The sequence below is a fragment of the Calidris pugnax genome, unplaced genomic scaffold (assembly GCF_001431845.1).
Source record: "Calidris pugnax isolate Ruff unplaced genomic scaffold, ASM143184v1 scaffold22, whole genome shotgun sequence".
Taxonomy (NCBI): Eukaryota; Metazoa; Chordata; class Aves; order Charadriiformes; family Scolopacidae; genus Calidris; species Calidris pugnax.
Window position 1 is genome coordinate 214,533 of NW_015090763.1, and position 13,105 is coordinate 227,637.

At 51.2% G+C, this 13,105-nt stretch overlaps 1 protein-coding gene across 1 annotated transcript; it reads right to left on the reverse strand.

Moving 5' to 3' along the window:
* Positions 1 to 6,028: 6,028 nt before the first annotated feature.
* On the reverse strand, positions 6,029 to 12,825 carry TRUB2 (TruB pseudouridine (psi) synthase family member 2). The gene is made up of 8 exons (XM_014944385.1): positions 12,718 to 12,825; positions 12,478 to 12,606; positions 12,046 to 12,120; positions 11,266 to 11,327; positions 10,852 to 10,933; positions 10,210 to 10,282; positions 9,606 to 9,742; positions 6,029 to 8,362 (listed from the first exon to the last, which is right to left on the reverse strand). Exons 1-8 carry the CDS (start codon positions 12,812 to 12,814, stop codon positions 8,073 to 8,075), a joined length of 945 nt encoding a protein of 314 aa, XP_014799871.1. The 5' UTR covers positions 12,815 to 12,825; the 3' UTR covers positions 6,029 to 8,072.
* Positions 12,826 to 13,105: the final 280 nt, after the last annotated feature.

Here is a 13,105-nt window from a genome sequence, read left to right on the forward strand (position 1 = left end):
GCGGGGACCCCCTCCACTGCGACCGGACGGGCCGGGGTGATCCCGGCTACAGACCCGGGCGGGGAGCGGGGCAGGCGTCCCCCGCCTGCGCAGGGCGCGTCCCGCCGCTCCGCATCGCTGTTTTATTCCCCCGATGTCTCAGCGCTGCCTTTGAAGTGGCGGCTGCCGCCGGCGTCGGGTGTCGCCGGCCTGTGATCCCGTGCCCGTCATCCCGTTCCCGGCTCCTCTGACCTTCCAAGCGCTGGCCGGTGTGGCCAGCCCGAGGAATGCCCCGCAGGGCACCCCGGAGCCGCCGCCGGGTCTCCAGGCTGTGGTGGCAGGGATGGCACCTTTGGGAAGGTGACCTGGTTTGAGCTGACCCGGGACTAATGTCTAATGCTTAGGAAAACTGCACTTTTAGAAGACTCCGGTGTCCGAAATGGTGAAAATATTTGCTCCAGACCCAGCTCTGGGGTGTGGGGTTCAAGATCTCAGCGTTTTGGAGCTCTCCAGGTGTGGGGATGAGGAGGAGCGAGACCTGGGCACTTGGCCCAAGCTGCCAACGGGGTTATTTCATACCATGAGTGTCACATTCAATATCAATCAGAAGTTTGCTGAGGAATTCTCTCTCTCTCTCCCTCGATGACTGACGATCCAGAGAACTCCTTGCCCCGGTGCTGGACCCTGAGCCCGTCCCTTCCTCCCGAAGCCGCAGCGCTTGCTGTGTCCCACGGGCTGTCCCTGTGGGGAGTGCACGGCTTCCCGGGGCAGAACGGGCTGGGAATGGTCCTTGTGCACTTTATATTGGTACCGAGATCCATACTGGTTCTCTAGTGTTAATTATTTAGCCTTGTTCTATTCCATCTATATTTCAACCCTCAGGTTTCCTTGTTTTTTCCCCAATTCCCCTTCCTGGGTGGGGAGAGGTCACCTCCACCCCTGAGAGAAATCTCCGAGAGAATAATTGTCCAAATGACAGTAAATTGTGGTGGGTTCCTCAAACCAGAGCAGACAGCTACGGCCACACAGCCGGGAGCTGTGCCGGTGCCTCAGTGAGCGCTTCCCCTGGGCGGGCAGGACGTGTGGGGCAGCCGGCCGCTCAGGCAGCACCAGTTTTTCCCCTGTAAAAAAAAATATATATAATATATAATTGCATGAGTGACCCCATGGGGAGCCGGAGCTCCCCCTGAGACCCTGTCCCGGCTGAAGCCAGGTCTGGGGAGCGGCTCTGAGGCATTTTTTGGTAGGCCTCATCACCTCGGTTGCGCTAATTAGGATAATTACCTCCTGTGCTACTTGCAGTACCGCAAGGGGAAGTTTGTCCTCCAGGCCGGGCCCTGTGAGGGAAGAACTACAACTCCCAGCGTGCCTCCCGCGGCCGTTGGAGGACTACAACTCCCAGCGTGCCCCGCAACAGGACCCCTCCGCTCCCGGCGTGCCCCGCGCCGGTACGGCGGGAGGCGGCAGCCCTGGCTGAGGGGTCCCCACCGGTTCCGGGCCGCAGCCCGCCGGCTCCGCCGCGGCCTCTGCCGAGGAGGTAGGACCCGGTTCCCCGTTGTCCCCTCTCCCCTTCCTCCCTGCCCTGCCCCCGCTGAGGCGGCGCGGCCCGGCCCGGCCCGGCCCGGCTTGATGTTGTGAAGCAGGCTCAGGGGGAAGGGATTTGTCTCGGCCGCTCACCCCCCGGCTCTACATGTTCGCTGCACTGAGGAGGAGACGGAAGAGGAGCCAGCCCCCCTCCCGGCCCGGATTATTGTTGTTATATTATCTCCCCTCCTCCTCCTCCTCCTGCTCCGCGGCGGCGGCGGCGGGGCCGGCGGAGCGGAGCGCCCGTCTTCAAGTCACCGGTGAGTCCCCGTCCGGCCTCGGGGGTGGGGAGGTGGGCCCTGCTCGCATGTCTCCAGCGTCCCGGCCCGGCCCGGCCCGGCGGCGGGGGGTGGTTTTCGTGGAGGATGAAGTTGCTCGTTGCCCGAGTCCCCACCGGCCCCGAGGTTTGGCCCTGCACCGTCCTGGGACTTTCCCTTAGAAGCCAAATTGTGGGTTTTACTTCTTTTGTGTTATCACTTGACACCATAAATCTCCAAAATCCCGTCGAATATGATCTGGAGCAGGCTGGCGTTACATAAACTGGTTTCCCAGTGACAGGACGAGGGGTAACGGGCACAAGCTGGAATGTGGGAAGTTCCACTCAAATATGAGGAAAATCTTGTTTGGGGTGAGGGTGGCAGAGCCCTGGCAGAGGCTGCCCAGGGAGGGTGTGGAGTCCCCTTCTCTGGAGATCTTCAAGCCCTGCCTGGATGACATCCTGAGTAACGTGCTATTGGCAACCCTGCTTTGGCAGGGGAGTTGGACTGGATGATCTCTAGAGGCACCTTCCAACTCCAACAATTCCATGATTCCATGAATTATTTTACCTGAGCTTGCCCCCATCCCCACCCAGGAGGTATTTTTTTTCCCTTGTCTCCCTTTTCATTCAGTGGCACACAGAGTATTCTCTGCTCAGTGCCCTCCAGCACAGCAGCACCTTATCCAGGGCTGAGTCAGTGAGTATTAAATGGCTTCTCTGCTCTACAGATCCCATCTCCGAGGTCCTGCCAACCTCGTGGAGCCAAGGAAGAAGCCCTGCGGTGTGAAATTGAAGAGCTGAAACAGAAAGACCTCGCTCTGGACCAGGAAATTGCACAATTATTGTCTGAGTATGTCCTTGGCAAGCTCAGTATTTGCTGTGATGCCTCAGTTGTTTTTGTTTTTAAAATAAAATAAGGTCCAGGAATTAGAGCTAAAAGCTGACCTTTCATGATGCCATTTTTATCATGGTGCTATGCAATGTTGATTACAATGGGTTTTTTTGAGTTATGGGACCTGTTAAAAGCAAGAGGGATTTCCTTCTGGTTAATTTGGTAAAGCAAAACAAGTTTTACTCTGAGCTTGGATAAAAAGATTTTAACTTTATCCCAGATGCTGTTGAGATATTTATGTGTAAACTGGGAATGAGTAATTTTAACCCTTGTGATATTACAACACATCATGCTACTGGAAGAGCTTGTTCATGTGAGAATTAAAATTGAGCTCATGACTTGTATGACCTGCCAAATTTAGTCCCAGATAAAAGCTTCCTGGTTTTATTCCATCTTGATCAACTGTTCAGTTGCTCTGTATCTGAGGCCACTGGGTCAAACCTTTGTGTTTGAGGAGGCAGGCAAGCGAGCGGCCTGCAGAACGCTGCAGACTGTTTTATTGTGGTTTCTTATGACACACTGTGGCAGCTACTTATTAGCAACTGTTCTGAGGTAGAATTGCTGCTTGATTTTTAAAGAAAGGCTATTGGTGGGTCATTGGTTGTGAAGGAGAGATATTTTCTAAGATAGTGTGTAATGCGTGAAGTGGAAATGGCAGCACAACAAAGGCTGTTTCTAACGCTGGGGGGGGGGTTATCCTCAAGAATAAACAGACCTTCTTAATCTATTTTTTTTCCTAGCTACAGATTAGAGATACATATAAATTGAACTCACCACAGCCTATTCCTATTTCTAATTCATTGTGAGAATTCAGGGGCTGGATTGTTTTTTTTTTCAGTAAGTTTTACTGTGAAAAAAAAAGAACAAACTCAAAATAAGGATTTGCTGATCTTGTAGCTCTCATGTTTATGACTTGCAGCAACTGTATGTGCTGCATTCAGATTCTGCTTTTGATGTGCAGGGCTTGTGTGTCTCAGATATCCCTGGCGTGCTGGGTCGGCAGTGGCAGCGCTCGCTCTGCAGCAGCAACAACAATCCCGCTGTGTCATTTCTGACCTTTCTGCCTTTATTGTTACAGAGGCTACAGCCTGGAGGAACTGGAGAAGCACATCTCTCTGCTCCACGAGTATAATGATATTAAAGATGCTGGACAGATGCTGCTAGGCAAGCTGGGTAAGGCAGGGGAAAGCTGCTGAAGAACTTCTTAGCCAATCAGAGAATTATAGAATTGTCTAGGTTTGAAGGGACCTTTAAGATCATCTACATCAACCTAACTCTGATAAAATACCATCACTAAACCATGTCTCTAAGCACTATGTCAACCCGTCTTTTGAATACCTCCAGGGATGGTGCCTCCACCACCTCCCTGGGCAGCCCATTCCAAGGCTTAACAACCTTTTCAGTGTAAATATTTTTCCTAATATCCAATCTGAACCTCCCCTGGTGCAACTCGAGGCCATTTCCTCTCGTCCTGTCGCCTGTGACTTGAGAGAAGAGACCGACCCCCACCTCTCTACACCCTCCTTTCAGGCAGACCCCTCACCAGCTTCGTTGCACTTTTCTGGACCCACTCCAGCACCTCAGTGTCTTTTTTTTGTTGTTGTAAGGGGCCCAAAACTGGACACAGCACTTGAGGTGGGACCTCACCAGTGCCCAGTACAGGGGGACGATCACCTCCTGAGTCCTGCTCACCACACTGTTCCTGATACAGGCCAGGATGCTGTTGGCCTTCTTGGCCAGAATGTTTTTACATAGAGAGAGGGAGAACCTGCTACACCATGAAGGCAGAGCTCATTTTAAAGATTCATTGATTCTAGGCTTATATTGCCCAATCACTAGTGAATTACCAAATACTAATTTTTGTCAGTTTTGCTCTTCATGTGCTTAAAAATAGAAAAGTGTTGAGACAACAGGGAGCGTAGCTGCAAAACCTTTGACTGGTTTCTTGGCTATGGGAGGTTCTGTGGGATAGTTAGGGGCTACTGGGATGAAAACACAAATTCTCTTGAACGATCTGATGTTTATTTAACGAAAGCAATGGTATATCTTTCTTTTCTAGCTGTTATCCGAGGGGTTACTACAAAGCAGCTCTACCCTGAATACGATCTGGAGCTTAGTGACTAGTATTGGACATGAAGACTGCCACGTCCCGCAATAATGACTGTTGCTGGGCCATCACATTTTGGTGCCGAAGCGGTTTAGAACTGGTGTAAGGCAGCCTCAGAAATAAGTATGTAAAATTGCAACAGAGTATGGGTTAACAGCCTTATTTCTAGGAAGTTTTGGAACATGAAAGTTGTTCAATCTACCAACTGTTTCCTGCTTGTGGGAAAGGGTTGTAGGACTTTGGATGATTTTGTCTACTACCTGATCGACACTATTTTTACTTTTTATTGGAAAGGTTGTAATTTGGCTTGATGTTAAGACTTCCTGTGGAGCCTTTGCTTCTCTACAACACCCAGGGGTTGTTTGGATACTGAATGGATAGAGGAAGTGAGGAAATACAAATGTGCAATGTAATAGCTGCTTTGAAAGAAAAGAAAAAAAACCCTCAGAAGTAGGGAGGGAAGAAGGCTGAAGTTGTGGTGGTTTGGGGGTTTTGTTTTGTTTTATGATCAAATCTGGATAAGTCTGGGTGTTCTGCATTTTTGTACTTAACTGCTCTGGTATCTAGAGGTTTTGTATCATTTCTGTAGTAAATGGCAAAATGTGAAGTTGTGTTGAACTGTCCAGTCTGAATAAAGCAGCTCTCACGTTTCTCGGTAATTCACTGTAAGAGCCTATAAAACTTTGCATGAACCCGGGGACAAATTCTTAAACTATATTCTAAGGCAACTATAACATCTGTTATTCAAATGTTTTTCTGAGGGCTTAATGGAGACAGTGTGGCAGCAGCGGGGAGCTGCTGAATTACCTTTATTCCCTTCTAAATGCAGAGTCACTGTGAAAGCGAGAGGTGTCCTAAACCCAAAATTATGTTGAGAGTGTGAATGTTCCAATGTCAGGGACTGGGGGTGACCGTCCAGACTAAATTTGGCTGCTTCGTGCATGTGATGAAGTGCAGTGATGAAGTGCTCTGCCCACTGCGGGTCCTGTGTCCCTTTTTCACTCAAGCTTGATGTCCTTCTCCCTCTTTCCACTTCTAAGACCTTCTTGCCAGTAAGTTCTCCCCACACACCCCCCTCGCCCGGGTCAGGCCTGTGCTGCAGTCTGCTTGTTATTTCCAAATTTGAATCGAATGAATCTGTTTTCATAGTGCTTAGAAACCAGAAAACCATCACAAGGCTGCTGCTGAGAACAGCCTGTGCGCTCAGTTCTGGACCTGGCACAGAAGCACCACTAATAAGTAACTTGTTTTGCCACAAAAGCCATGAGGAGGGGTCTAAAATGCAGAGAAAATATCTGTATTCTGTGATTGATTCGAGCAACTCTCTGCTGATGTGCAGCTTTGCTTTTCTGGAGGGTGTTTACTGTGGCCATGTAAGAATGGACTCACAGGTACAGTTATAGGTGCACCCTCCCCACCATAAATCCCCTCTTGCCAAGTGTGAAAAACTCCTGTTTTGGAATAGTTCTAAGGGGAGGAAAAAAGCGACAAGGCGGCAAGAACTGGGAAATGCTCACTTTATTCTCAAAACCCACCTTGCTGTTTTGGCTGCTGTTTTCTGTGTGGAAGAACTGGTTTATGCTGGAGTGTTCCTGTCAAAATGTTAGTTCTGGCAATGGCACACACAACTGGAAGTGGGGTTTTTTTGCAATGGGAAGTACATACAGAAATTCCCTCGGTTTGTGTTAAATGTAAGCCACGGGGGATGAAGCATATTCCATTACCAGTGTTATTGAAGGTTATTTAAGGACTGAGAAGTCTGTGTTTTCTCCTTGTAGGAGCACTAGTATTTAAACTCATAGCTGTAGCAGTGCAAGTGTTCTGCCTGGCTCCAGAACTCAGGCTTCCACTTCAGCTGGTGCAGGACAGTTGTCCAAGGAAGGTGCCCTGTCCCCAGTCCCGTGTCCTCGGAGGATGGATGTGCACGGACCCAACCAGCTGAGGTAGGAGCGAGCTGTCCTTGGGGAGTCCCTGCAGCTCAGCAGCTGGCACGGTGACGTGCCGCGGGGTGGCAGCTCCGCTCCGCTGCTCTTCTGGCTGCTCTGTGCAGAGCAGGGAAACCCAGAATTGGAAGATTCCAGGCACAAAGTTAATGACTCCTGGGGTGCTTCAGGACAGGACTGGACTCTGCCACTTCACTCTTTCATCACAGCCCCCTCTTACTGCTCCTCCCAGTTACTTCTTGTACCTTAAGGGCTATCTGGAGGATGAAATATGCTGGCTTTAGTCCAAATCCAGAAAAGGAATAGAACAAATCTTCTGCTTTCTATAAATAAATCTCCAAACTTGCTAGCTAAGTGTATAGCTGGAAAAATATTGAGTGCAATAAATGTAAGGGTAACTTCAGATTTTTAATTTAAATTTAGAAAGTGTATTTCTGCTAAGTCAGACCCAGCTGTAAGGAGCTAAAGGAGAACAAATGGCGTTACAGAGCTCACAGAGTTTCACTGAAGGGCAGTACATGCCATGGAGCTGCTGTGGAGCAGGATACCACAGCCCCCCAAACACCCTTGGCTCCTTAGGGGGAAAAAAAGCACCTCAAAAAAAAAAACCCCATCATGCTCTTTTTTTGAGAGTCAGTGCACCCATGGGTGAGAACTGAGCCAAGAACCAGCTTCTTCCCCTTTAGGTCACTTTCAGTTCTATTTCTTGTGTATTTTATGGATCAGTCCCTATCACAAGCCACTTTCCTCATCAGACGCCTACCCTGGATATAACCATTCCCTCCCATTGCTTTGTGTAAGCTCTGTTCTCTCCTGCACGTCCCTCTTTTAGTCTGATTTTGAGCTTTTACTTGTCTGAAAGCAGGACTGATGGAAAGAAAATACGCCAGGACAACAGAGGGAAAATAAAATCCATACAGTAGATAAGTTATGCAGCCGCTTGCAAGGAACAAACAAATCCGTGCAGTCAAGGGAATACAGCTCTGTAAGATGCTGTCTGTTTCCTGCTGAGGAACAATTTGGGGATGGGTTTTTACATCCCTTAGCAACCAAATGTTCCCCAAGCCACCAGGAATTTTGGCACGGCTCACTCCTGTTAATGAACTGTTTGCGATGCTGTGAAAAAAAAAATAATTATACAGCCTGTCAGTGAAAATAAATGCCTCCCTGATGAAAGTCGTTTCAAGGGAAGGGTGGAAGCGAACTGCAATTAACCTCTTTCCTCCTGCTGTCCGTCAGGCTGTCAGCGTGTGGCTGCTGTGATGTGCTGCAGGGATGGCTGGTGGCCATTCCCTCCGTAGCCCGCGCTCAGCTGTCTGCAGCGTGGCCCACCTCAGCATCCATCTCATCCAGGGGACTTTTCCCCTGGTGGCCTAACGTTCTCTCCAGCTCCGTTTTCACTTTCAGCTGACAGTCCCAAATGGCCTTCTGTACGCTCTGCAGGTTCCACTGGGTCCTCAGGAGAGCATCATCCAGGGTGAAAACACCGTCGCGGATTCTCCGCACCCGCGTGCACACGGCAGAGGATTTCAGCTCCAGACCGATCTCGTGGACGACTTTTCGGAGGTACTGCTGAGTCTCGTGCAAGCAGTGGATTTCTGGAAGGACAGAGAGATTCCCTCAGAAGCAGCAAAGCGCTGACACAAACTCGGACCTCGTCTGTAAATCCAGACACTGCTCTCGGTTATGCGGAAAGAACTGGTTTGGTAGAAGAGACTGTTTAAGATACAGCACGGGTGAATTCTGATTTTCTGGAATACTGCAGGGTGTCCCAGCCCCTCCCAAATTGAATGTTTTGGAAAGCAAACCTATAGATATAGGAGCGCAATGTAGAAATGTTGGTATTTCAAATTAACAAAGGTACCTTTTTAGTAAGACAAATAATTTGTGAGGAGAAGGAGACTGGCTGCAGGAAAACAAACCACGCTTTTAAAAAAAAACAACCCAACCCAACACTGAAATGTGTTGCACTGAAACATTGGGATAAGGAAGAATTTTCTGCCATAGGTATTCATTATGCAAATTCTATTGCCTCAGTCTTAGATCTGGAACTGGCAGGGAAAAACCTGTGAGTTGGGTGCACGACTGGCCTGATTTAGCAGCTTCAGTATTGTGAGGGCTCCAGATCTTGCCCTACCAAAAAAACCTTTTCACCCACTAAAGATTTCCACTAACAAGGAGGTGCTTCTGTGGCTTTGGAAACTACAAACCATTATATTTGCTGGAGGGAATACCAGGTACAAGTTGATACAAAGTTCCCACCAACTTATTTTGCCTTAAATCAAGAATAAGAACTGAAGTTAATGGATTTAGGACAGAGAACTGCTGGAGAAGGTACAGCAGAGGGCTGCAAAGATGAATAAGGGCCTGGAGCATTTGTTGTAGGAGGAAAGGCTGAGGAACTTGGGTCTTTTTAGTCTGGAGAAGAGAAAACTGAGGGGGGATCTGATCAACACCTATAAATACTTAAAGGGTGGGTGTCAGGAAGATGGGGCTGATCTTTTTTCAGTGGTGCCCAGGGACAGGACAAGAGGTAACGGGCACAAACCTGAACATAGGAAGTTCCATCTAAACATGAGAAGGAACTTATTTACTTGGAGGGTGGCAGAGCCCTGGCAGAGGCTGCCCAAGGAGGTAGTGGAGTCTCCTTCTCTGGAGACATTCAAACCCCACCTGGACACGTTCCTGTGCAACCTGCTCTGGGTGACCGTGCTTTAGCAGGAGGATTGGACTAGATGATCTCCAGAGGTCCCTTCCAACCCCATATCATTCTGTGATTCTGCGATTTATTTGCCATACTATATACTCAGACTTCCCCAGCAGTTTTTGTCCCAGTCCTACCTAGCTGGAACTCTGGAGGTGTGAACTGGAGGCATCGGATCGCTGTGATTATCGGAGGGCTTTTTCCCATGGGGCGAATCAACCCTCTGACAGCCAGCTCGTAGGCCTCTTGTGTTTTCAGATCGATGTTGGAATGCCTGGAAGGAGTTAAAAAAAGGGGGCAGCACAGACACTTAGTACTTCCCTTCAATGGGATTAAAAATACCTCCACCCCCCAATAAAGCAGAGCTGAAATATTTACTCTTAAACCTGCCCATGTGTTGAGTCTTTGGATATATTTTAATGCTATGGGGTGTGTACTGTCAGTAGTGTAGTGCAGCACTTTGGGAAGGAGGTACTTGGTCACGTCTACAAGATATTTTTGTAGGTCCTAATGTAGCTAATAGGTCCTAAAATAGCTGGAGATTCCAGGATATAAGAAGGGACACATAACTGCAACCTCTCACCAGAGGACAGAGCACTCAGAGCAACTTCTCTCTGTTCCTTGTCCAGTAATCCAGCCTTTAAAGACTTGATGGTGGCAAACAAAATCATCTCATTTGTTTTAAAGACCAGCAAATGGCAGTCAGATCGGGTCAGCTGCATTTCCCCCCTGGATACGTACATCAGCAGGGCCTTATGGTTTGTTCCTTGAATGACAGCGAGAATCCGTTCCAGCTTCTCCCTTGTGATATGATCTGCAAATGTTAAGGCAGAAACGAAGCCTGGATTATCCATCCAGAAATGGGAAAGAGGCAGCGATCTGAAGTGTGCCACCAGGGCATTACTGTCCCTTCGGCGGGCGGTCACATCCAAATGGGCTGATGAGAACTGCCCAGAGAGCAGAGTCCCTTCTGGTTGTGCCACGGTAACGCACAGAGCAGCCCAGGGAAGAGTCATTTGGCTTAATTGATTTCAAGATGTTGGCTCCAGTCTCTCTTCCCAGGTGCCTGAAGAGTTTCCTTCAGTGAAAGCCTCTAACCACTATCTCTAGGTATGATTTATGGAGAGATCCGGGTCCCAGCCAACCCAGCAGCAACCACCCTCACCAGGACTCGTGCTGGCTTTGTAGATATTGTGGTGGTATTTACAGCAGGTGGACGGTGAGGCCAGGATTGTGCGTGGGCCACACGTGAAAATAATGACTGGAAAGCATTCAAGGCATAATTTACCAGGTTAAATACTTTACAGTGAGCATGCTCTTTCTTTGGTGTTCTGGTTTTGTTTGGGTTTTTTTTAAAAAAAGCACATCAATTCAGTTTCTTACCAAATGTCGTCTTCTCCACTAGCTTCCCTGTGTCTGAGAAGTCATCAGTGGCTTTACCGAACAGCCCACCAACAGTGTAAACCTTGGAGAAGGGCAAAAAGAGTGCAATTTATCAAAGAAATACTCCAGGTTATTGAGTAGTGATTCTGTGAGGAAACGCAGCCAAAGGTGATGTTGCACAAAAAGACAGGAGCATCCTCTGCTCATAGGGCCACATGTGGACGCTCACGTGAAGGACAAAATTCTTGTCCTTCACATGGACAGACCTGAGAACCTGAGAAGGTCTCAAAAGAGAGGTTTGAGACTCAGAAGTGCAGAATCACGGCCACAAGGCCAGCCTGGGGCACCGGGGCAGAGAAATTGAGTATGAGGCTGTGCTCAGATGTTCTGGGGCTCTTTGGGGCCATCACCTACCTTGGTGAGGTGGCAGTTGTACAGGTCAGTGAGCAGCTTGTTCCCATGGCCTATGCCAAGCACTGAAACACAGGAGATGGGGAACCCGTTATTCAGCCACATGGGAAGTTCCTACCGAGCACCGACACAGCGCTGCACACTCACACTACCTTTCTCCCCACCCTGGAGAGGACCATCTGTTTGGAAGTGTTCAAGACCAGGCCGGATGAGGCTCTGAGCAACCTGCTCTGGTGGGAGGTGTGGAGGTGTCCGGGCCCAGGGCAGGGGGGTTGAAACTTGATGATCTTTAAGGTCCCTTCCAACTCTAACCATTCTATGATTCTATGATCTCTCCTTAGAAGTCATGTCTGAGGAGCACAATTAGACCCCCAAATTACTGCATTCATTAAAACTATGATAGGCCCATAACTAGGGCTGTTGGATTTCCCCAGAAATTTCCACCCAGGTGCTTCGGGGCAAATAATTAGCAATGCTGGGCACGGTGAAGCCAACTCAAGCGGTGGAGCAGAGATGGGGGGTTACGTGGCAGATCGTGGATGGTGTCACGGGCAGGAGCAGGGTGTCTCACAGCAAAGCCCTGTGTGCTGGGGGTAAGGGGCTGCTCCCATCTCCTGGTACTTTCAGTGTCATGTTGGATCATTTCTTCTGTGTTTTAGCATTTATACTCCCAGCGGGGTTGTGAGATCCAGGGGTGCTGCTGTGGTCACCGCTTCCTCCCCCCGCGGAAACCCATCACCTCGCAGCCGGTGGGACACGGTGCTGCTCAGGGATGAGACCCACCAAAGACTCCCGAGGCCTTCACGTCCAGTCGGTGACCTGCTCCGATCTTCAGCTGCCTGAACCGCGGACCTCGGACTGCAATGGAGACAGTGTCGGGGTCGGTCCATAGCACCCACCCGGGGCTCCCATCACCTTGGGGGTCCCACTGCCTCGGGGGTCCCATCACCTCTGAGGGTCCCACTGCTCCAGGGGATCCCATCACCCCTGGGGGTCCACCAGTCCAGGGGATCCCATCATCCCTGGGGGTCCCACCGCTCCAGGGGATCCCATCACCCCGAGGGGTCACACCACCCTAAGGGTGCCATCACCCCAGAAGTCCCATCACTCCCCACCGCCCTTAGGGGGTCCCCGGGGCTCCCACCACCCTGGGGGTCCACCCACCCTGAGGGTCCCATCACCCCTCCCAGGCCAAGGCCCCGCGGCGGCCCTTACCGAGGGGGTGGTCGGCCAGCACCGGCACCCTGGTGGCCACCAGCCCGGTGACCCCTCCATCGCTCCCGGCCGGGGCGGGCAGGAATCGGACGTGCTGCCTCGGGGGACGCCCCGGCGCCGCGTTCAGCTCTGGAAGAGAAGCGGGGGGCGGTCAGGGGAGACCGGGGATGGATCCCGCCGCGGCCGGTAACCCCCCGGGAGAGGGGGCCGGGGATGGGGGGGGGATCCCACCGCCCTCACCGCTCAGCAGCCGCGTCTCCACCGCCTCACGGACGCGGGTCCAGGCCACCCCCGCCGGTTTGTAGACGGCGAAGAGCCCTGCCGGTAGGGCCGCCATGCCGTGCTGCACCGCTCCGCCCCGCCGGCCGCTTCCGGGGCAGGGGACGGCGGCGGCGGCGGCGAAGGGGGGGGGACACGACGATGCTGCTGACGCTGCTGCGCCGAGCGGCCCGGGCGGGGGTCCCGCTGCTACGGGCGGGTCCCGCTTCCCCAGGCAAGTGCCCCGTCCCCCCGGGGGCAGCCCCAAGGTCGTCCGGTCGGTGCCCGCCCCGTTTGGGTGCCCCGAGGCCCGGCCGGTCCCTCACCCCCCACCGCTCCCCGCAGGCAGAGCCCGGCTGAGCAGCGCCGA